Consider the following 25901-nt stretch of genomic DNA (forward strand, 5'->3'; position numbering starts at 1 on the left):
CTGGTGACTTCCACTTTCAGCTGTCGGAGCTGGTGCAGGACATGAAGACCACATATTCCACGGCCAAAATCTGCAAGTACGACTCCACGCAACGCCGACTCCCCAACGGCGACTACGACTACTACGCCGACTTCGATGCTGAGGACAACGAAATCGGCTGCGTCCCCACACTCAGCCTGGAGCCCGGTAAGTTGTGCCAGTTGTCGCATTCAACAGCCGCCCTCACGCCTTACATAGCAAGAGTGGAGCTCTGTTGGTGCCCGGGCCATGAGCATGCTCGATATAGCAATAGCAAAGGCTTCTATATCGAGTATGCTCTTTAGCAGACCTATTTCTCAATGACTTTTTGGTCCACATCAAACTTTACATGGCTTTCGGAGGTTTCAAGCCCACGAGTACCAAGCTGTACACGGTTAGGCAGTATGTGGTTGTATTTTTTCAACAACAGTTTCTACAATGAAACTATTCACTGTATATTAGGGATTGGGCTTACGCATCTCACACATAATTACCTGCGTGTAGAATCTCCGGACCCTTTATGTGGTTTGTGACGTGCTGTTATGAAAGTTAAGACACATGTGCAACATCTGGATATCTTTATTGTAGACGTTTCGCCATCCAGTGGCTTTATCAATACAGATTCTAGGACATAATAGGAAGACAGTAGAACTATATACAAAAGATGAGGTAATCAGTCCCTCGGCCTTGGAGTTAGTGTTCACAGTATCGTGGTGGAGGAGAATCCAGATTCTCCTCCACCACGATGCTGTGAACACTAACTCCAAGGCCGAGGGACTGATTACCTCATCTTTTGTATATAGTTCTACTGTCTTCCTATTATGTCCTAGAATCTGTATTGATAAAGCCACTGGATGGCGAAACGTCTACAATAAAGATATCCAGATGTTGCACATGTGTCTTAACTTTCATATTGTCGGTATTTTATACCTTTCTTACACGACGTGCTGTTAACTGGTTATATTTTTGCGACTCTAGCAGAACAAGATCATTATCATTATTATCATCGAAATGCTTGTCCGGACTTAGTAAACTTTTAATTTTTTTGTGTGTGTGTGTATTATTTCAGTGGTTGTATTTTTAAAGAAGGAGCAGAGATTATATATTTACATTATATGCAAACTCACTATGGGTATTAAGCACAGGGTGTTATGGAAACTCGATCCTCCGTTCGTTAAACGCAGCCAGATTATTTTTTAACTTATTGTAAGTGATAGTATTTATTGCAGTATTTCATTATTGATATGACTATGTGTGGTAGTTGTTAGTGTGGCGAGATTTTTATTTGTGTGGATATAATTGTGTATGTTGATGTGTTGTGTTACAGACCACTGAACGTCCTTTCGGACTCGGTAATCCTTGAAGTCAATAGTTCTTTCCTTCCACCCCACCATCACTGTCACAGGTGCTCATTTATTAGTACGGTTACAGAAGTGACGCAGATCATGGCGAGGTCGCGGGACCCTGAGGAACTGCGCTATGTGTGGCGGGCATGGCGGGAGGCTGCGGGCAAGCCGCTCAGACACAAGTACATCCGCTTCGTCCAGCTGGCCAATGAGGCCGCCAGGCTCAATGGTAAGTGCTGAGGGGAAAAGAGAAAGGTGGATGAAAATAATAATTCTGCAGATAGAGAAGGGCAGCAACACAGGATGAAGGTTTTATTCGGATTTTTGACCTAGAGGGTTTAGTAATGTAGGATAACAATGCAGGATAACCCTAGAAAGTCAATGAGTGTGGCTTATTTCTGTTGAGGTTCTTTGATCCTCTATCCTAGGATGCTACCCATAATGCACGGCTATGAATTATTGCTAGGTTAACAAGGGCAACATGTGTAAAAGAACGAGCCCAGCAAAAATTTAATGGAGAAGTGTCGAGGCAGGAGATTTGTCAAGGAGTCGTGGAGTGTTCAATCCACCGCCTGTCCAATGGTTGCCTGGTAGACAAATTAGCGAGGAAGGGACATAGAAGAGTAGGGACAGAGGAACGATGCAGATAGAAGAGTAGGGGCCAAAGAAACTAGGAGGCAGAAGATGCAGAAGGATGGAGAATTAGGAGCAAAGAAGGAATCACAGGGTAGAGAAGGAACAGGGAGGATGAGTGGCAATGATCGATTTTTCTACAACTGATAATCACCGCTGCATGTATTCACTGGTTTGGCTATGGAAAATTTAGTTTGTAGATCCTGTTCAATCAGTGGTACTAAGATGTAATTATCCAAGCATTCATGTGTCGTCTCCAGGGTTCGAGGACGCCGGGGCATATTGGAGGAGTGACTACGAGACAGACGACTTACACAAAGAATTGCAGGAGCTTTGGGATGTGCTGCGGCCGCTGTACGAGCACCTGCACGCCTACGTCAGGAAGAAACTGCGGGAAAAGTATGGAGAGAAGGTGGTGCCCCGCTCTGGACCCATCCCAGCCCACCTTCTAGGTAATCCACGATTAAATATCAGCGTTTACGGGTTTAGATACCAGCTCTTTCCCCACCCTTCCCTTAAGTGTATTTTTAGACGGAGGGGTGCCTTGATTCAAGGAACTGGAGCTACTCTCCCCTTTCCTCAGTTTAAACATAATTATCTTGTATTCTGCAAGTGCTTTATTACCCTTAAAGATTTAACGCTTCCTCGCTAATATAATAAATATTTCCCTTTCCCAGGGAACATGTGGGCTCAAACGTGGACCCACACCCAGGACTTGACCATTCCATACCCTGGTCGCACCTCTGTAGACGTAACCGCTTCCCTCCTGCGCCAAGGCTACATGCCCCTCCACATGTTCCGTCTGGCCGAGGAATTCTTCACGTCGCTGGGGCTCGACCCCATGCCCTTGGGTTTCTGGCAGAAATCGCTCATCGTCAAACCTACCGACAGGGAGGTGGTGTGCCACGCCTCAGCCTGGGACTTCTGTAATGGCATCGACTACAGGTTAGTCAACGTCCACACACATCTAAGAGACTTCAGGCTTTCTGCAGATAGTCGTATCTGATAAAACAAAAAAAAATACTTAAGGCTCTCTGTGGACAGTAAATGTTCACTTCTCTTATCTAAAGGATTTAGATATTTTTAATATATAATTCTTTTATTTTACGGGATTTTTAGTAAATTCTAATATTGTACTGTCAAGAAACTTCAGATTACTAATATATTTAATTAAAAAAATATATGTATGATAGGTTAACCATTTGCTACTAATGATAATTGTGTTAAAAGTTGCCTACATAGGCTCTACTCTTCCACCGAGGTTCATTATGAGTATTTGGTAATAAATTCTATGTAAACAAGGCGTTCGAATCAGGGGGCGCGAACTTAACAAAAATACGCATTTATTAAAACTTTATTATCAATTCAGAAAGATTTAAATTACATTTAATAGAAAACTGTTGCCACTGGAAGCGATATTAATTAATGATGATTAAATATCACTGGTCGTCTAGCTAGAACGCAAAGGCGGGGAGCGGCCATTATTGTGTGTTTTATTATTATTAACATTATATTGAAGGGGAAGCCCTGAACCCGTATGGTTTAGGGCTTGCCCTTCCTTAACTGTGTCCCACTGACTGTGTTCAGTCAAGGAAGGGGGGAACAAGTCCAAGTCCTTGGACAAAGAACCCCTCCCCAGCATCAAGGAACTTCTCGTGAGGAGTATTATTCCGTAATTTTAAATTACAGAAGGGTATGTCGGACTTATCAGAATTCTGACTGAGCTATTGTGTGTCCACTCTAGAATCTCTACCCTCGCCTAACGAAATAACTCAGGTTAAACTATCTAGAAGTGCACAGGAGACCTGGGAATTACTCAACAAATGATCATGATATGTATGGAGGTTAGCACAAAATCCATAGGGGTCATAGAAAGCCTGGATAAATACGAGGCAGTAGGTTCGATTCAAGGAAGGAGCATTCAGGTTCAATTCCTTGGATCAAGACCTCACCAGCGCCAAGGCACCTCTCTTAATAAGAGGTACTCAACCAACGAAATAGGCCCCTATCTCAGATCGTAGTATGTGTTGTGACTGACCATTGGTGAAATGAACAATTTACTTAGCAGTGTCACAGTATATACCATTGATTATCGTTAAGCAAAGATCGTCGTAGTTATTAGTGGGATAACTTTCCCAAATAGGTAAATTTGCAATACCAAAATTAGGAATTAATTGTTAACCATGTGTTTAGGCTACAGATCTCTCCTTTAACATACATTTACAGGTAACCAGTTATCATAGAGTACAAAGGTTCGCTCCCAGATCAGAAACTTTAGGGTCAAGCTTACTAGGGAATATGCAGCTGGGAAAACTTTACATAGGGACAGTCTTCACGTTCCCATAATGTAACTATCATATAGAATAAGGTAGCAGTACATTGCTGATATATCCTATTTTGCTAAATAAAAAAAAAATCACGTAAGTCTGTTACATGTGCCTGAGTGACGCTGATGCTGCTAGTCCCTCGTTCATATTTATTCGGAAAGAATAAATGTACAGGGAATCTGCGAGGGTGAAATTATCATATCACGTAATCTGTGAAGACTAACCACCTCATATCGGTTTAGAAAACCGACAGTTGTTGGTTTTCTAAACCATTTATGTGACAATACCTGTCAGACACAGAACCATCTTGGGATCTTGATACAGGAAATTCTTCAATGCTTCCCAAACCTATAGGCATGACCTACTTACACCAGTGGATTTTTCCACTGGAGACGCAGCCTACAACTGCAGCGCTGCATGTGCTGTACAATGGTTAAGACCCGTGTCAAGAGACACTTGTCCAGTCTCCTGATAAATAAAACAACAAACAGCATGTGCTGTACTTTTATCAGGATTGGTGGACTGACCACATCTTCAGGCTAAGGGACTAACTACTTCAGTCTCTTCTTCCACCATTCTCCACTTGCTGGCGAAACGTTTCCACAATAAAAATACTCCAGTGTTGCACAAGTGTTTCGTTCTTCAAGACTAGGCATAAATAACGATGAATGAACAGATAGACAAAATACCATATTTTGCGGCTTATTAGACGTTCCGATGCATTAGACGCATCCCGGTTTAGAAGGTAATAATCAGAAAAAAAGCTAAGTGTGCCTAATACCAGGTAATATTTACTCCACTGAAACCTGTGGTAATTTTACATGCAGAAATAAGATTATGTTTGATTTATGGGTAGGTCAAAACATACGATAGGCCTAGTGCTTGCATGATTCATTACCTTTGTAACTTGTGAGTTCACTACCTCTGTACCTTGTTTAGCTTTCAAAACTTTGGGGCCCAGTCCCTGGACCCATTATGTACCTCTAATCCTTTGACTACCGCCCACAGATTAGTATGAGGTGCATAATAAAGATATTAAAACAAAGGCCTAGTGCTCACCTGAACACCCCGATGGTCTCTCAATTTGAACTGATAAAACAGTCGCTGGTAGCTGAGTTGCTGCTCTGTGCGTAACTATATAGTGAGGGTCCCGGAGTTCATACTGATGCGTCTTTGTCCGTGACTCTTTGTATAAACAAAAATGGCTGCTTCAGCTGTTGTTGGGCCACCTTATTCCCTTGGAAATAATTGACACTATAAGTACCATAACATACGGTAAATATGATTACCGATACCTAGTAATAAAGTGAAAATACCCAGCATGTGCTAACGATAGCGCAGTCTACGGTAACGTTATTTTCAAGTTCCTACCATAAATGACGCTGCTTTGTGACTGCAATAGTTTAATAAGAAAGGAAGGTGTTACTTAAGGAGGAATATCGTTTTCTGTCAGTATCCCAGTACAGTATCCGTATTTCATAAATAGCTTGTCTCAAAACGTTATTAATTTACTGTAATTTTGAAACATTGGACTTTAGTTTCAATGGCTCTGCATCGGACGTAACTGGGAGAGCCCAGCCCACGCCACAGCCCCAAACATATAGCTCCCCTCACTGACTTTCAGTTTATAGGACGCAGGGTGGTTTTTGGAGACATTTTATGGGAAAAATGCGTCTAATAAGCCGCGAAATAGGGTAGCTACACATACCCCCAATGGAAATAAGTCACTCTGTCTGACTTTTTTGGGTTATCCTAGGTTCTCTACACATATGCTGCTATGTATGATAATTCTATGTAACTGTATTTGTGTATACCTGAATAAACTTACTTACTTACTTATTACACAAATAAACTTGCTTTTATAAAACTATTAAATGTACAACAGAATCTTTAATCATGGCTTATTGGTATGTTCATGGAATGGTTCAGGACAGACCGAAGCCTCGTCATAATTTCTCCTTCAGTTTTGTGGGCGAGTTGTGGATGATTGTGTAATGTTTTGATAATAAATTTGTAAACGGATTTCTAAGTTACTTCTTTGTGGCGTAACTAGGATCAAGCAGTGTACTCGAGTGACGACAGAAGACCTCATTACCATTCACCACGAGATGGGTCACATTCAGTACGACATTCAGTACCGCAACCAACCTTTCATCTTCAGGTAGGTACCGCTACCAACCTTTCATTTCCAGGTAGGTACCGCTACCAACCTTTCATTTCCAGGTAGGTACGTCTGTCAGCCTTTCATCTTGAAGTAGTTACAACTATCAGTATCACTTGTTCACATCACCCCCTTCTGTGCATACACAGTTTGTTTATTCTCTTACTGAACCTTTAATGATTCTATCTTGTACTTCTGAATTGGTTGTAATGTCACTTTGATCGTATTTTGAATGTTATTTAATTTATTTGAACCGGTGTTAACACTCTTTCACCATGTATTTCGGCAGAGATGGCGCTAATCCCGGATTCCACGAAGCAGTGGGGGATGTACTAGCATTGTCTGCCTCCACCCCCCACCACCTCCAGTCCATCGGTCTGTTGGAGAACGTCGATGACTCCTACGAGACCGACATCAACTTCCTCTTTACCATGGCTCTGGATAAGATAGCTTTTCTGCCTTTTGGATACTTGGTGGATTTAGTGAGTCCTATGTATTAAAGATTGATTGCTGAATATTTGCGATTTATTAATTATTCTTCCTGAGCGGTTAATGATAGCGCACCCGCATTATTATTATTACAATAAAAAAGAAGCGCTAAACCACAAGGGCTATACGGCGCTGCCGCACCCGCAGCTCATCCAGTGAGCGGTACTAACAGAAGGAATGAATCAGTGTCTTTAGCAGAACCACCGAAGAAATGATTTGATCTTTGAATATTACAGTTTAATAATTTGATAGATTATCATCTCAGTACGGTATATGGTACTGTTGTTTGTTTACTCAGATGATTCAGAATGTAAACTCAAGATTTCATATATCATTAAGTTATTTTTTATTTGTTTACACTTCTATTAAGGGATTATATTATTGAACGATCTGTGATATAGCGTTTATGTGTGTGACCTTGTCTTTGCCCACACAATTTACATTTCATTTGATTCAAATCTCAATATAAGCAGAACTGCCATAGGTATTGTCCTTGCAGTATCGCCAAGTCTAGCAGTCTCATATTGTATCGTGCTGATCTTGTTACTATCTCTATCCTCGATACATTTCTTTGTAATGTTCAGTGGATCTGCAAATTCTGTTTTTTTTCAAATTCATTTGTTAGCTCTTTCTAGTTTTTAAGCGTCTGTTAAACTCAAAATTATGTTCTGTCACTCAAAAATACATTGTTCATTGACACAGCAATATTAGCAGCATATGTGTATTGCAATAAGTGACGTGTCCTCAACAGTGGCGGTGGGAAGTATTCAGCGGGAAGACTGGAGAGTTATCCCTCAACCGTCGATGGTGGGAGCTCCGATTGTCCCTGCAGGGCGTGTCACCGCCCCTTCCCAGAGATGAAGATGACTTCGACCCTGGCGCTAAGTTCCACATTCCTGCCAACGTTCCTTACATCAGGTGAGTATTACACTCATTTACTCCCCTCGCTGTTACCACATTACTACTAACGTCCCTCACATCGGGTGAGCACCAAACTTATTTACTGCATTCGTTGGAAAACAAGAGAAATATAATACTGCATATTCATTTATAAACGGCACTGAAAAAATGGGCAAGGAACCATTGTCGAAGAGGTATTGGAAAATATTATTTTGAAAATAGTGGTAGATAGCTGGAATGAAAACAGAAGAAACAGAGTTAAAACTAGTGAGAATTTTAAACGCTTATACAATAAAATTCTAACAGAAGACAGGACATCAAAATAGGTAACTCACAATAGGTAATTACACACTGGACCACTGTATTTCGCGAAACACCCAGTTCTGCATGTTTCCTTCTCTGTCCTTAGAAACGTTCTCCTTTGGTGCACATTTAAATACACCGTCCTTCCTCCCTTTGTTTGTTCCTTGTCCAGCCCTTATATACTGTAGCAGTTACACTTTTATATTCTGGAATACTAGCCCCTCTACCGGAGCCAATAAAACTTCATGCATACAGGACAAATACCACACAATCGAATATAACTAACCTGGAAGAGAAAACTAGAGGAGAATTGATAAAGCGGATAAGGACAAACTGTTTGAAATCTAAGGATTAGAAACATGGAACAAAGATGAACCTAAAAGCATTTCATAGGGATGTTAGGAAGTACTTCTCTCTCCGGATAGATGGAAAGTGGAATTAGCCGCATATAAAAGTAAAGGAGGCAAACTCCACAAGTAGTTTTAAAAACAGATATGATTGATGTTTACTTTTTGGCAGTCCCCACATGGAATGTTTAAGTGAGCTTTTCGGTTGAAGACCGGCTGCTTTACTTCTAGTTAATTCATTGCAGTTTCCTTCCTTTTTTTTTTCCTCGGTGACTGTAAGAAGCGAGCTGTGATAGATATTCAACATGCCCAGGACAGAAATCATATAAATCATATATCATCCACTCTAACAACAAAGCATCTGGGAACATAATCAAGGTCTTCTCGGTATGTAATACAGTAGCATACAGCCACCAACTCCGCCATTAAAGACTTAACCAACAGTAAGAAAATCAGTCTTGAAAGCAGCAGTGCTGGCATTTACATTACGCCATGAGAGGGTTGCTTAAAAGTGTGTTTGTGAAACATAAAGGTATTTGAATATTTGTATCTGAGAACACAAATAAACTTGTACTGCAGATAACATGAGCAACGCGGATGTGAGCCATCGCAGCTCTCACAGTCATCCCATGAAGCAGAAAGACGCGGAAAGGAATATCGACAGTTTCACAAGAGGTGTCTAGCAGCGGCTTTCATTTCAATTACATGTACAATTACCCAATAACTCGGACGTCCCACATCATAAAAATCTTTGAAAGAGTTCTAAAAAACATGATCGCAAATCACTTGGATTCCCAACAATTGCACAATCCAGGGCAGCATGAATTTAGATCAGGTCGAGTCTGCCTCTCGTAACTACTGGACCACTATGATGCAATGGAAGACAGACAGAAATCAGATGTAGTATACGCAGGTTTTGCAAAATCCTTTGACAAGTGTAATAGCGCACAAAATGCGTGCTATGTGGGCTGAAGGAGCTTCAACTTTCTAACCAGTCTAACAAAAGAGTAGTGGAAAACAGAGTTAAGTCGGAGGCTGCCCGAGTGAAAAGCTGTTCCACAAGGCACTGTACTCGTCCTCATCCTGTTACTCATCCTCATATCAAACATAGACAGAGATGTAAACCATAGCATCGTCTTATCTTTTGTAGACGATACTAGAATGTATGTGAGACTGTCATCCATTGAGGACACGGTAAATCTCCAAGCAGATATAAACCAAGTTTTCCAATGGGCAAAAGAAAGCAATATGATGTCTAATGAGGACAAATTTTAACTTCTGTTATGGAAACTAAAGGAAATAATAGCTAGAACTGAGTATACTACAAATTTTAATCACACAATAGAGCGGAAAAGTAGTGTGAAAGACTTGGGAGTGTTAATGTCAGAAGATCTCACCTTAAGGATCACAACAGCATCACTATCACATCTGCTAGGCTGGAATGCTGCTGTACACTAACTAGCAGCTCCATTCAAGGCAGGTGAAATCGCAGATATAGAATATGTACAGAGAACCTTTACTGCACATATAAGTTCCGTCAAACACCTTAATTACTGGGAACGCTTGGAGTCACGTGACGTGTACTCACTGAAGCGCAGGCAAGATAGAGATACGTCATAATTTAATTTACACCTGGAAAGTCCTAGAGGGACTGGTCCCAAATCTGCACACAGAAATCTCTCCCAACGAAAGCAAAAGACTGGGCTAATGGTGCAGCATACTCCCACTGAAAAGTAGGGGCGCCATTTGTGCACTAAGAGAAAACACAGTAAGTGACCAGGGACCAAGACTGTTCAACAGCCTCCCACCAGGCATAAGGGGAATTACCAATAGACCCCTGGCTGCCTTCAAGAGGGAGCTGACTTTAGGTCAGCACCCGATCAGCCGGGCTGCATTTGTACGTTGGACTATATGCAATCAGCAGTAACAGCCTGATTGATCAAGCCCTGATCCACGGGGGGGGCCTGGTCAAGGACTGGGCCGCGGGGGCGTTGACCCCCGGAACACCCTCCATGTAGGTAGGTAGACCCATAACAGGTAGCTTTTATATTTAGGAGGTACAGTCTGGAGATCCTACAACATGACCATCACTTAATACCTATTATATATACCTGGAAATACCTGGAGAGGGTTTGGGGATTAACACCACCGCGATCCGGTCTGTGACCAGGCCTCGTATTACCTATTATATATGTGTTAATACCTATCGTATATGTTAATACCTATTATATATGTGGTAATACCTAAAGGGTGTTCCTGCCTTACGAATTTATTAACTTTTTTCACTAAGGTATTTGAGGAGGTAGATCATGGTAATGAATATGATATAGTGTGTAAGGACTTCAGTAAAGCTTTTGATAGAGTTCCACATCAGAGACTATTGAGGAAACTTAAGACACACGGAATAGGAGGAGAAATTTTTTCTTGGATAGAGGCATGGTTGAAAGGCAGCAGAGAGTTTGCATAAATGGGGAGAAATCAGAGTGGGGATGCGTCACAAGCGATGTTCCACAAGGGTCAGTGTTGGGCCCTTTGTTGTTCACAATCTACATAAACAACATAAATGAGGGAATAAATAGCGACATAAGCAAGTTTGCCGATGACACCAAAATAGGCCGTCGAATTTATTCTGAAGAGGACATTAGAGCACTCCAGGAGGGTTTGAATAGATTGATGCAGTGGTCGGAGAAGTGGCAGATGCAGTTTAATATAGACAGAGGAAAATAACCATGCCACATATAAACTAAATAATTTAGATCTTAATATTATTGATTGCGAAAAAGATTTGGGAGTTCTGGCTAGCAGTAATCTTAAAACCAAGACAACAGTGCATAAGTGTTTGCAATAAAGCAAACAGAATCCTTGGCTTCATATCAAGAAGCATAAATAATAGGAATCCTCAGGTTGTTCTTCAACTCTGTATATCTTTGGTGAGGCCTCATTTAGATTATGCTGCATAGTTCTTGTCACTGTATTATAGAATGGATATAAATGCACTGGAAAACTTACAAAGGAGGATGACAAAGTTGATCCCATGTATCAGAAATCTTCCCTATGAGGATAGACTAAGGACCCTGAATCTGCACTCTCTAGAAAGGCGTAGAATTAGGGGAGATATGATTGAGGTGTATAAATGGAAAACAGGAATAAATAAAGGGGATGTAAATAGCGTGCTAAAAATATCTAACATAGACAGGACTCGCAGCAATGGCTTTAGGTTGGAAAAGTTCAGGTTCAGGAAGGATATAGGAAAGCACTGGTTTGGTAATAGAGTTGTGGATGAGTGAAACAAACTCCCAAGTACAGTTATAGAGGCTAAAACATTTATAGTTTTAAAAATAGGTTAGATAAATACACGAGTGGGTGCGGGTGGGTGTGAGTTGGACCTGACTAGCTTGTGCTACTAGGTCAGATGCCGTGCTTCTTCCTTAAGTGAATGTGACCTGACCTGACTAGGTTGGGGCATTGGCTTAAGCCGGTAGGAGAGTTGGACCTGCCTCGCATGGGCCAGTAGGCCTGCTGCAGTGTTCCTTCTTTCTTTTGTTCTTAAGTTAGCATATGAGAAGTTTTTACAAAGTAGAAGTGATGCAAGGAGGGAAGAGTATATGGAGAAAAAGAGAGAGGTTAAGAGAGTGGTGAAGCAATGTAAAAAGAGAGCAAATGAGAGTGGGTGAGATGTTATCAACAAATTTTGTTGAAAATAAGAAAAAGTTTTGGAGTGAGATTAACAAGTTATGGAAGCCTAGAGAACAAATGGATTTGTCAGTTAAAAATAGGAGAGGAGAGTTATTAAATGGAGAGTTAGAGGTATTGGGAAGATGGAGGGAATATTTTGAGGAATTGTTGAACGTTGATGAAGATAGAGAAGCTGTGATTTCGTGTATAGGGCAAGGAGGAATAACATCTTGTAGGAGTGAGGAGGAGCCAGTTGTGAGTGTGTGGGGAAGTTCGTAAGGCAGTAGGTAGAAAGAAAGGGGGTAAGGCAGCTAGGATTGATGGGATAAAGATAGAAATGTTAAAAGCAGGTGGGGATATAGTTTTGGAGTGGTTGGTGCTATTATTTAATAAATGTATGGAAGAAGGTAAGGTACCTAGGGATTGGCAGAGAGCATGCATAGTTCCTTTGTATAAAGGCAAAGGGGACAAAAGAGAGTGCAAAAATTATAGGGGGATAAGTCTGTTGAGTACACCTGGTAAAGTGTATGGTAGAGTTGGAAATAAATGGTATAAAATATCGACACAATGGAAATATAAACACAAATGCAGTATAATGTGATCCTTTATTGACAACGTTTCACCCACACAGTGGGCTTTTTCAAGTCACACACGGATCTACCTGGGGTTGGAAGGTACGAGAGTATTTATAGTCATGTTCAGAATGTTGAGGTCAGGTGGAGAATGCTGCATCTGATGATCTACCGGGTGGGGTTATGGAGTCTTGGGTAGCTTGGCAGGGGTATTGGACAAGTTGTAGACCTTCTTCAGTGTTCTATGTTCTTATGTGGGATCACATTATACTGCATTTGTGAAAGTTAAGACACATGTGCAACATCTGGATATCTTTATTGTAGTAGACGTTTCGCCATCCAGTGGCTTTATCAATAAAGATTCTAGGACATAATAGGAAGACAGTAGAACTATATACAAAAGATGAGGTAATCAGTCCCTCGGCCTTGGAGTTAGTGTTCACATCATCGTGGTGGAGGAGAGTCTGGAGCAAAGGCAAGAAGACTGGCGCTTTTTATAGGCGTCAGTGAATGGGACGGGCAGCAGACGAGGGCAGTCACTGGTAGGCGGGATTCCCCAGTGGAAGTAGGTCCTTCCCAAAGACATGGGTTAGTTGCAGCAGCCGTGAAGAAGGTCTTGTAGATGTCCTCTGAACCAAGATTCCATGATGTTGCAGTGTCTGACAAGTTGTGCAAGAAAGGTATAAAATACCGACAATATGAAAGTTAAGACGTCTACTACAATAAAGATATCCAGATGTTGCACATGTGTCTTAACTTTCATATTGTCGGTATTTTATACCTTTCTTGCACAACTTGTCAGACACTGCAACATCATGGAATCTTGGTTCAGAGGACATCTACAAGACCTTCTTCACGGCTGCTGCAACTAACCCATGTCTTTGGGAAGGACCTACTTCCACTGGGGAATCCCGCCTACCAGTGACTGCCCTCGTCTGCTGCCCGTCCCATTCACTGACGCCTATAAAAAGCGCCAGTCTTCTTGCCTTTGCTCCAGACTCTCCTCCACCACGATGCTGTGAACACTAACTCCAAGGCCGAGGGACTGATTACCTCATCTTTTGTATATAGTTCTACTGTCTTCCTATTATGTCCTAGAATCTGTATTGATAAAGCCACTGGATGGCGAAACGTCTACTACAATAAAGATATCCAGATGTTGCACATGTGTCTTAACTTTCATATTGTCGGTATTTTATACCTTTCTTGCACATACTGCATTTGTGTTTATATTTCGTATGGTAGAGTTGTTATTGAAAGAATTAAGAGTAAGACAGAGAATAGGATAGCAGATGAACAAGGAGGCTTTAGGAAAGGTAGGGGGTATGTGGACCAGGTGTTTACAGTGAAACATATAAGTGAACAGTATTTAGATAAGGCTAAAGAGGTTTTTGTGGCATTTATGGATTTGGAAAACGTACGACAGGGTGGATAGGGGGGCAATGTGGCAGATGTATGGTATAGGAGGTAGGTTACTGAAAGCAGTGAAGTTTTTACGATGATAGTGAGGCTCAAGTTAGAGTGTGTAGGAAAGAGGGAAATTATTTCCCAGTAAAAGTAGGCCTTAGACAAGGATGTGTGATGTCACGTGGTTGTTCAATATATTTATAGATGGGGTTGTAAGAGAAGTAAATGCGAGGGTCTTGGCAAGAGGTGTGGAGTTAAAAGATAAAGAATCACACATAAAGTGGGAGTTGTCACAGTTGCTCTTTGCTGATGACACTGTGCTCTTGGGTGATTCTGAAGAGAAGTTGCAGAGGTTGGTGGATGAATTTGGAAGGGTGTGTAAAAGAAGAAAATTGAAAGTGAATACAGGAAAGAGTAAGGTTATGAGGATAACAAAAAGATTAAGTGATGAAAGATTGGATATCAGATTGGAGGGAGAGAGTATGGAGGAGGTGAATGTATTCAGATATTTGGGAGCGGACGTGTCAGCAGATGGGTCTATGAAAGATGAGGTGAATCATAGAATTGATGAGGGGGAAAAGGGTGAGCGGTGCACTTAGGAGTCTGTGGAGACAAAGAACTTTGTCCTTAGAAGCAAAGAGGGGAATGTATGAGAGTATAGTTTTACCAACGCTCCTGTATGGGTGTGAAGCATGGGTGATGAATGTTGCAGCAAGGAGAAGGCTGGAGGCAGTGGAGATGTCATGTCTGAAGGCAATGTGTGGTGTGAATATAATGCAGAGAATTCGTAGTTTGGAAGTTAGGAGGAGGTGCGGGATTGCCAAAACTGTTGTCCAGAGGGCTGAGGAAGGGTTGTTGAGGTGGTTCGGACATGTAGAGAGAATGGAGCGAAACAGAATGACTTCAAGAGTGTATCAGTCTGCAGTGGAAGGAAGGCGGGGTAGGGGTCGGCCTTGGAAAGGTTGGAGGGATGGGGTAAAGGAGGTTTTGTGTGCGAGGGGCTTGGACTTCCAGCGGGCATGCGTGAGCGTGTTTGATAGGAGTGAATGGAGACAAATGGTTTTTAATACTTGACGTGCTGTTGGAGTGTGAGCAAAGCAACATTTATGAAGGGATTCAGGGAAACCGGCAGGCCGGACTTGAGTCCTGGAGATGGGAAGTACAGTGCCTGCACTCTGAAGGAGGGGTGTTAATGTTGCAGTTTAAAAACTAGTGTAAAACACCCTTCTGGCAAGACAGTGATGGAGTGAATGATGGTGAAAGTTTTTCTTTTTCGGGCCACCCTGCCTTGTTGGGAATCGGCCAGTGTGATAATAATAATAAAATAAATCAATACACACACACACACACACACACACACACACACATACATATATATATATATATATATATATATATATATATATATATATATATATATATATATATATATATATAAATATATATATATATGCAATAAGATCACAGTGAACAGGTGATTTCAAAATATGCAAAACAACCACTCTGAAAGAATAGAGAAATTCCAAGCGCTTTCGTGACTACTCACATGATAATGTGAGTAGTCACGAAAGCGCTTGGAATTTCTCTATTCTTTCAGAGTGGTGGTTTTGCATATATGTATATATATATATATATATATATATATATATATATATATATATATATATATATATATATATATGTATGTATCTATATATGTATATATATATTGTGTGTGTGTGTATTGATTTATTTTATACTTCATACTTTCCATAAATATATTTGTCTCCCCTTGCTCTTGATGCCTCATGTTCCCCTCCCGCTGCAGGCATTAAAATCTTTTATCGTGTACCCTTTATGTCTGAACTCCATCCCATATTACACCTCATATAATGTATATTCCATGTTCTAGCCTGTTAACATACACTGATGCTTGATAAACTCCCGGCGAGTGAAACGTAGACTAAATAAATATTCAAACGTTGTCAATGTGTTCATTTACCTAAATAGATTGTTGGTATATTTACACTGCCCATACTCTCACCTCGCAGCATGACAACCCAAAAGACTACGAACAGTTACAGTATTTTAGCTCCGCATATTATGATCCTTCACATCAGTAAAATAACGCTATTACCGGTGCCTTGACGCTGATAAAAGGGCTCTTGACCCAAGGAAATGGAGTTAACCTCTCTGACAAAACTTAATTACCTCCCATTCCACAGACGTTGTATGACCCTTATGGGTTTAGCGCTTAACCCTGAATACAAAGAATAAAAAATCAGTACTGTGGCTGGAACAAACTTTCGACGACATATCGGTCCTCCCTGGACCACTTTCAAGTCACTGTTGTAACCTGACAAAATGGTCCAGGACGGATAGAATCGTCGTCATAAGTTTCCTTTAATAATCAGTTTAATATCTTTATTATGCACCTCATACCCATCCTGTGGGCGGTAGTCAAAAGATTACAGAGGTACATAATGGGTCCAGGAACTGGGATGCAGTTTTGATAGCTGAGCAAGTTACAGTGGTAATGAGCTAGTTACATGTTTATATACACTAGTTACAATCGTAACGAGTTATTTATGCTTTCCTAAATGCTGGTTATATGTAGTAACTATGACTGTAATAATATCAGACAAACCACAGCACCTGAGAGCTTATCCTGGCGTCTCTTGCACCACCACCAGGTACTTTATCAGCTTCATAGTGCAGTTCCAGTTTCACGCTGAGCTGTGCAAGGCCGCGGGACACGTGGGTCCTCTCCACCACTGTGACATCTACCGCTCCCACAAAGCTGGTACACTCCTCAGGTAAGCACCACTTTGAAAAAAACTCACTATTTTTTCCATTGGTTGTTTTACATATGTATAAATGTATACACATTCACAATCCATTCAGTAGCTGTCTTGCCAGAAGTACGCAGACATCACAATTCAAATGATCTGTCAGCATAGTTGCTGATCCCCTTACATGTGTTGTATAGTTTAGCTGAGTATCATAGTACCATCCATATGTTTTATATAGACGATCCCTACTAGACCTAGTGACTGTATGACGGCATGGGATGCTGCATGAGTTTACCTGGAGAGAGTTCCGGGGGTCAACGCCCCCGCGGCCCGGTCTGTGACCAGGCCTCCTGGTGGATCAGAGCCTGATCAACCAGGCTGCTGCTGCTGGCTGCACGCAAACCAACGTACGAGCCACAGCCCGGCTGGTCAGGAACCGACTTTAGGTGCTTGTCCAGTGCCAGCTTGAAGACTGCCAGGGGTCTGTTGGTAATCCCCCTTATGTATGCTGGGAGGCAGTTGAACAGTCTCGGGCCCCTGACACTTATTGTATGGTCTCTTAACGTGCTAGCGACACCCCTGCTTTTCATTGGGGGGATGTTGCATCGTCTGCCAAGTCTTTTGCTTTCGTAGTGAGTGATTTTCGTGTGCAAGTTCGGTACTAGTCCCTCTAGGATTTTCCAGGTGTATATAATCATGTATCTCTCCCGCCTACGTTCCAGGGAATACAGGTTTAGGAACCTCAAGCGCTCCCAGTAATTGAGGTGTTTTATCTCCGTTATGCGCGCCGTGAAGGTTCTCTGTACATTTTCTAGGTCAGCAATTTCACCTGCCTTGAAAGGTGCTGTTAGTGTGCACCAATATTCCAGCCTAGATAGAACAAGTGACCTGAAGAGTGTCATCATGGGCTTGGCCTCCCTAGTTTTGAAGGTTCTCATTATCCATCCTGTCATTTTTCTAGCAGATGCGATTGATACAATGTTATGGTCCTTGAAGGTGAGATCCTCCGACATGATCACTCCCAGGTCTTTGACGTTGGTGTTTCGCTCTATTTTGTGGCCAGAATTTGTTTTGTACTCTGATGAAGATTTAATTTCCTCGTGTTTACCATATCTGAGTAATTGAAATTTCTCATCGTTGAACTTCATATTGTTTTCTGCAGCCCACTGAAAGATTTGGTTGATGTCCGCCTGGAGCCTTGCAGTGTCTGCAATGGAAGACACTGTCATGCAGATTCGGGTGTCATCTGCAAAGGAAGACACAGTGCTGTGGCTGACATCCTTGTCTATGTCGGATATGAGGATGAGGAACAAGATGGGAGCGAGTACTGTGCCTTGTGGAACAGAGCTTTTCACCGTAGCTGCCTCGGACTTTACTCTGTTGACGACTACTCTGTGTTCTGTTAGTGAGGAAATTATAGATCCATCGACCGACTTTTCCTGTTATTCCTTTAGCACGCATTTTGTGCGCTATTACGCCATGGTCACACTTGTCGAAGGCTTTTGCAAAGTCTGTATATATTACATCTGCATTCTTTTTATCTTCTAGTGCATTTAGGACCTTGTCGTAGTGATCCAATAGTTGAGACAGACAGGAGCGACCTGTTCTAAACCCATGTTGCCCTGGGTTGTGTAACTGATGGGTTTCTAGATGGGTGGTGATCTTGCTTCTTAGGACCCTTTCAAAGATTTTTATGATATGGGATGTTAGTGCTATCGGTCTGTAGTTCTTTGCTGTTGCTTTACTGCCCCCTTTGTGGAGTGGGGTTATGTCTGTTGTTTTTAGTAACTGTGGGACGACCCCCGTGTCCATGCTCCCTCTCCATAGGATGGAAAAGGCTCGTGATAGGGGCTTCTTGCAGTTCTTGATGAACACGGAGTTCCATGAGTCTGGCCCTGGGGCAGAGTGCATGGGCATGTCATTTATCGCCTGTTCGAACTCATTTGGCGTCAGGATAACATCGGATAGGCTTGTGTTAACCAAATTTTGTGGCTCTTTCATAAAAAATTCATTTTGATCTTCGACTCTCAGTCTGGTTAGCGGCTTGCTAAAAACTGAGTCATATTGGGACTTGAGTAGCTCACTCATTTCCTTGCTGTCATCTGTGTATGACCCATCTTGTTTAAGTAGGGGCCCAATACTGGACGTTGTTCTCGACTTTGATTTGGCATAGGAGAAGAAATACTTTGGGTTTCTTTCGATTTCATTTATGGCTTTTAGTTCTTCCCGCGATTCCTGACTCCTATAAGATTCCTTTAGCTTAAGTTCGATGCTTGCTATTTCTCTGACCAGTGTCTCCCTACGCATTTCAGATATATTGACCTCTTTTAGCCGCTCTGTTATTCTTTTCCGTCGCCTGTAAAGGGAGCACCTGTCTCTTTCTATTTTACATCTACTTCTCCTTTTTCTTAGAGGAATAAGCCGTGTGCATACATCGAGTGCCACCAAGTTAATCTGTTCTAGGCATAAGTTGGGGTCTGTGTTGCTTAGTATATCTTCCCAGCTTATATCGGTTAGGACTTGGTTTACTTGGTCCCACTTTATGTTTTTGTTATTGAAGTTGAATTTGGTGAATGCTCCCTCGTGACTAGTCTCATTATGTCGGTCTGGGGCTCCACACATACATGTCTGAACCTCAATTATGTTGTGATCTGAGTATATTGTTTTTGATATGGTGATATTTCTTATCAGATCATCATTGTTAGTGAAGATGAGGTCTAGTGTATTCTCCAGTCTAGTAGGCTCTATTATTTGCTGGTTTAAATTGAATTTTGTGCAGAGATTTAAAAGCTCGTGTGAGTGTGAGTTTTCATCAGAGCTGCCTCCTGGTGTTATTACTGCAACTATTATTTGCTATATTCCTCCATTTTAGGTGCCTTAAGTTGAAATCCCCCAGGAGCAAGATGTTGGGTGCAGGAGCTGGAAGATTTTCCAGACAGTGGTCAATTTTTAGCAGCTGTTCCTGGAATTGCTGGGATGTTGCATCTGGAGGCTTGTAGACTACCACAATGACTAGGTTTTGGTTCTCGACCTATACTGCCAAAAACTTCCACTACATCATTTGAGGCATTTAGCAATTCTTTGCAAACAAGTGACTCTGCAATGTACAGGCCAACCCCCCCCCCTCCCTTTTGCCTGTTCACTCTGTCACATCTGTATAGGTTGTAACCTGGGATCCATATTTCGTTGTCCAAGTGATCCTTTATATGGGTCTCAGTGAAAGCCGCGAACATTGCCTTTGCCTCTGCAAGCAGTCCACGGATGAAAGGTATTTTGTTGTTTGTTGCTGGCTTTAGACCCTGTGTATTTGCAAAGAAGAATGTCATCGGACTGGTGGTATTGTTGGTACTGGGGGGGGGATTTTTTTTTCCGGCATTAGTATCTGTATCTGTTGGTTTGGAGTGGAGGCCATCGACTGTGGTTCCACTCCAGGAATGACTGGATTTGGTGTACGATTTCTGCCATTTCCTGCCAGTTTTTTTCCTTCCTGGCACTAAAAAACCTCTCCCTCTTGAGTGGCTGTGGCTACCCAGGTTTTCCCATGGCCTGGATGTTTTGTATCTTTTTGTACCCTTTAGATGGTGTGCCTGGCAATTTAAGTTATAGCACAGTCTTTCCTGTACTGAAGAGGTACACATTTCAGGGTGAAAAAGTTTACAGGAAGGGAGTTTGCATTTTCCTGTTGTCATATGGGCATGGCATTTTCTAGGGTGGTCATAGTTGCACGTCCCGTCTGTTTTTCCAGATTTCCCATGTCTGCAGATACCAAGTGCATAGTATGTGCACAGGCTTGGTTTCCGTTTGCCTTGGGTTTCTGTGACTGTATTCCCTGTTGGTGCATGTTTCCCTGTCTTATTCCTATCCTCCCTAGCACCAACAATGGAGCTCCCACCAGTTGTTTTTGGTAATATATCCTCATTATTGCTAGTGGAGTCCTCGTTTGCTATTTCCTGTGGTATTTCTAGTTTGCAATATTGGTTTTATCTTATCTTTGACTACACTTGTTTCCCCACTACGGCTCCTGTCCCCTATGAGGTCATTTATATGTATTCCTTCCTGTGTATAATTCCCGACTACCTGGACAAAATCTCCAGCTTCACCATTACTGTCTCCCAGGACAGCACCTCCCGCTTCACCATTACTGTCTCCCAGGACAGCACCTCCAGCTTCACCATTACTGTCTCCCAGGACAGCACCTCCAGCTTCATCATTACTGTCTCCCAGGACAGCACCTCCAGCTTCACCGTTACTGTCTCCCAGGACAGCACCTCCAGCTTTACCATTACTATCTCCCAGGACAGCACTGTCAGCCCCACATTTACTGACTACCAGGACATCACCTCCAGCCTTACAGTTTCTGACTACATGGCCAGTATCAAGGGCAGTACCATTCAGCCCAGACTTTTTATGTTCCCATCTGTTGTAGAAAGCTTCCAGGTTGTCTATGAAAGCAGCTTTGATGTTATCCTCTTTTAATACCCTTGTGATTTTTGTCCACAGATTTTCCTCATTTGGGCATACCCAAAAACACTTCCCTGTTTTAATACTGCTTGTCGCTAGTTCTTGGATATCTGCACAAGGGGCGTGACACCAATTTCCACAAAAATGACAATTTATCCATGTGGAAGCCCGTTTGTTTGATTGACTGCAGACTACACAGAGCTTCATAATGATTTGAATGGTTGATTTACTGTAATTCTACTAGCAACCTCTTGAATATTCTATTAATAACCTCCTTAAGTGAAGCTCTAGCTATTTGTATTTCTATTTCTAACTGTACTTGTATATTGGACAGCTTACCATGTACGTTCCTGATTTATATTTATTGTTTGTGTTTGATAAAGGCGCCTACAACCCCATCCGTTTACAGTCTGCTTTATTGTCCAACGAATCCATTTGTAACCAGTGAAGGGTTCGGACCATCAAGTGTTCGGACCAGTCGAGGGTTTGGACCAGTCGATCTGATCTGATCAGTGGGTCACTTATTTAAAACATACTGGTCGGTGATTTGGGCTAACACATGAAGGATCTACTTGAAATTATCTACCCGAGTAATATGTGATTTGATTGATACAAAAGTATAACTTGCATGTTGAAGAGCCGGTGATTTCTGGCAGCTCCTACAGTGACGAACGGTCGAGCCTCAACCCTTGTTTATCAATCGCTGTATCTAGCTTTTCTAGTTTTTTTTCGTCTCCACCACAATAAATGCTATATTATCACTATAGTTGACTGGTGGAAATTTTGGAGGAAGGACGCTTTTTCTGTAGTAATAATTGCTTCTCGTTGTGTATATTGCAACTGCGCTACCTCACTCTCAGTCCATGCTTAGACCTACCAGGCAGGAACACGGCAGGCTGGGCCCTTTCCTTACCACAGTCTGACAATATATAGTGTTACCATCCACAAGTGTGTTTATCTTCAACCATCATATCTCCTTTCGAACCCCCACGACAAATTGGTGCCAGCGGTGTGGGCGTAAAATTTATAATTACGCCGATGCACGGAGATAAATTCTCGCAGCTGACGATGGACATTTTGTGGTCGGTGCTTGCAGTGAGAGATAGTAGATTCGTTCTCCCTTGCTCATATTGCATGTTATAGCGTTATTTTTTTCAACCGGGGAGAGTCATCCACTCCACTGAGTTTGTTCATTCCTCCAGTAAGAAAGAACCGATCCCTTGTGGTCTGGTGTGATTCGATTCCTGCTCCAGGAAGATCTTATTCTGACTGTGAAGCCACCAGCACCCATTAGTGACTTTATAATGAGCCAAGAATTACTGTATCGAACAGCCAAGTTGAGTACTCCTAGCAGAAGAGTTAGTAATTCTAGTCACTAGTGAATGTAGCTGTATCTTTTGTAGATACTCGTTCAGATTGTCCTCAGTCAAGGCATGTGTTAGCCATTGCAGAAGAATTTGATCCACCCAAAGATGATAACCATTCTGCATATGCAAATCTTACCCTCGCAGAATTGGGTTTAAATGTATACAGCCTGTATAATTAGATGTCCGAGATGAATGAAGTTGTCAACTGTCTGTCTTGTTATTAGCTGATCAGTTTTTCAGAAATTTTTTGTGTTCACGTTCCCTCCGTATTCTGAGAATTTAGCAATACTGATCTGTGCACCAGATTTGCCTTTGCTGTTAATTTCACCTTGTATATATATATTTATTCTTCCTCAGAATCCATAGAGTGCATGAATACAGATCGATCGATCAATTCCATCCTATATTATACCATGATTTGTTCTTATAAGTCGTAATGCATTACGTTAAAACTCATTACATTAACACCCATTACGTTAACGCCCATTATGTTAAAACTCATTATGTTAACATCCATTATGATACCATCCATTAGTTCTAAGTTACATATGTCTTTGTTATTGTATAGAATCAGCCCTGAACCACCTTCCTGTTCAGCCTATAGCATAGTATTGTATGTTGAGACGACATACCTAATATGACCGAGCTGTCAGCATAGTTGCTGATCCCCTTTCATGTGTTGTATAGCTTAGCTGAGTATCATAGTACCATCCATATGTTTTATATAGATGATCCCTACTAGGCCTAGTGACTGTATGACGTCACAGGATGCGGCATGAGTGAGTGGGATGCGCTACCTGCTCTCAGTCCATGCTTAGACCTACCAGGCAGCAACACGGCAGGCTGGGCCCTTCCCTTACCACAGTCTGACAATATATAGTGTTACCATCCACAAGTGTGTTTATCTTCAACCATCATATCTCCTTTCGAACCCCCACGACAGATCCTCCGAAGTGCACATCTCTATTTCTTAAGAGTACAGGCACTATATCATAGTACATTAATAGTTAACGTTAAGGAATAAATGGTTAACTTGTACAAGGTTAGGTTTGATCTGGAGTATGGCTGTGTGGTTGGCTTATCTAGATTGTATGTGACTTTTCTTCTGTGATTCTTCTTCCTATGTCCCTATGGCTCACACAAACATTCCCTGAACTTCAGCACTTCTCACTTCCCCGTCTCCAGATCAAACCTCATTACCTCCCATTCTCTACTTTGTGTATAACAGGGAAATGGGGAAGAACGGTGTTCCAGCATACAGTGTGTATAGTTTAAACACCATAATTTAACAGCATTACTGTTTTGTTTAGCTTCTGCATAACTTAGATGCAACTTCATTCACTGCAGGAACGTATTATCACTTGGCAAGTCTCGGCCCTGGACGGAGGCGCTGTTGATTTTGACAAGCGGCAAGACGAGCAAGTTGGATGTTAAGCCCATCCTGGAGTATTTTGCCCCTCTCATCGCCTGGCTCAAGTCACAGAACCGGGGGGAGTTCGTCGGCTGGAGTGAGTCCCTGATGATGCTTCATCATCAGTTTTAATTGTCATCAATACCATCTGCATCATCATTATCATCCGCATTGTCATAGTCATAGTTTTCATCTTTCTTTTCTTCTGCTCCTCCTTCTCTCTCGTTTTTTCTTCCTTCCTCTTCTACTCCCCCTTCCCACTTTTCCTCATTTTTCATTATCACAGTTGCTCTGTATGATTAAGAATGAGATTTCCCTCAGGTATGTTGCAAGTTAGGAACTTATCCTGCGTTCATTTTAAATTATGGTTATACCATTTTATTGAATTACATATGTATTAGCCATAAGCAGTCTTACAACAGGTGTAATGTTTACTAACTTTAACTTTTTTTTCTTCTTGACTACGTCACTACAACTACCACCCCTACACCACTGCCACAACAACTACACCATTACCACTACATCACTACCACTAAATCACCACCACACCTCTACCACCATCGCTACCACCACATCACTACCTCTGCATCACCACCACCACTACTACATCACCACCACCACCGCCACTACCACTACACCACCACTGCTAACATCTGTTCTACTAACTACACATGTACTGCTAACTACATCTGTGCTACTAACTACACTACCTCCACTACCCCAACATTATCATCACTCCCACTCCACCGTCACTACGTCCAACATACATCCAATACACTACCCCCACCACAACCCCTGCATCACTACTACCACCGTCATCGTCGTCGCTGCTTCAGGAGTGAGTGAAGCCATCGTGCAGCCAGTGAGGACGTCCAACGCCTCGGTGATCACTGGGGTAATCCTAGCCATCGTGGCCGTGGTGTTCTTCGTGGTGGTGATCGTGGCTGTGGTCAGGAAGATCAGGGGCACGGGCAAGGCCTTACATGCAGTGACGCAAGGCAGCTGAGACAGCGCCCGCCCGAACTCTGAGCTCCAGATTATTGAGGAAGATTTGGGAACGATATAATGGAAGGTGATCTTGTGTATATGTAATCATTTTATGAAAAGTTCACCTTCATCACAAGCACTGGATAAAACGCGAATTATATAAGTGTTTTCATGGCCACCTCACCACTACTTCCTAAACATTAGATGAAATGACATAAATATTAAACTACTCTCGTCGCCATCGCATAAGAATTTGTAATCCAATCTCATTTAGTTTGCGATTCACCAGCTAATATGTGTTGGCTTAAAATGATCCCAGGATCCCTTGACTTATCACAATAAAAAATAAAATGTTGAGATCCTTTAGGAATGTCGATCATCTTTTCCTATTGTAGGCATAATCATCTTCAGTGCTGTGAGATATGTACATCCTATTGAAAATGTCCTCAGATTTCGGGTTAATATTAAAAGGGTCATTAGGGCACTCCTAATAAATAAATTATATATATATATATATATATATATATATATATATATATATATATATATATATATATATATATATATATATATATATATATATATATTTTTTTTTTTTTTTTTATTTTTTTTTTTTTTTTTTTTTTTTACCTCAACAAGTCGGCCGTCTCCCACCGAGGCAGGGTGACCCAAAAAAAAGAAAAAATCCCCAAAAAGAAAATACTTTCATCATCATTCAACACTTTC

The 25901-nt window shown here is 41.8% G+C and overlaps 1 protein-coding gene across 1 annotated transcript in view; it reads left to right on the top strand.

The window, feature by feature from the left end:
- Positions 1–25665, top strand: part of LOC128689434 (angiotensin-converting enzyme) — an 87793-nt gene extending 62128 nt beyond the window's left edge. The window contains exons 4-13 of the mRNA XM_053777738.2: positions 21–186; positions 1450–1593; positions 2258–2449; positions 2675–2942; positions 6378–6485; positions 6775–6967; positions 7726–7892; positions 16851–16973; positions 24125–24285; positions 25025–25665. Of these exons, the coding sequence (XP_053633713.1) occupies positions 21–186; positions 1450–1593; positions 2258–2449; positions 2675–2942; positions 6378–6485; positions 6775–6967; positions 7726–7892; positions 16851–16973; positions 24125–24285; positions 25025–25194 (1692 nt within the window). The 3' untranslated portion in view covers positions 25195–25665. The remainder of the gene's footprint in view (positions 1–20; positions 187–1449; positions 1594–2257; positions 2450–2674; positions 2943–6377; positions 6486–6774; positions 6968–7725; positions 7893–16850; positions 16974–24124; positions 24286–25024) is intronic.
- The last annotated feature ends 236 nt before the right edge of the window (positions 25666–25901 follow it).

This window comes from Cherax quadricarinatus, chromosome 18 (assembly GCF_038502225.1).
Source record: "Cherax quadricarinatus isolate ZL_2023a chromosome 18, ASM3850222v1, whole genome shotgun sequence".
NCBI lineage: Eukaryota > Metazoa > Arthropoda > Malacostraca > Decapoda > Parastacidae > Cherax > Cherax quadricarinatus.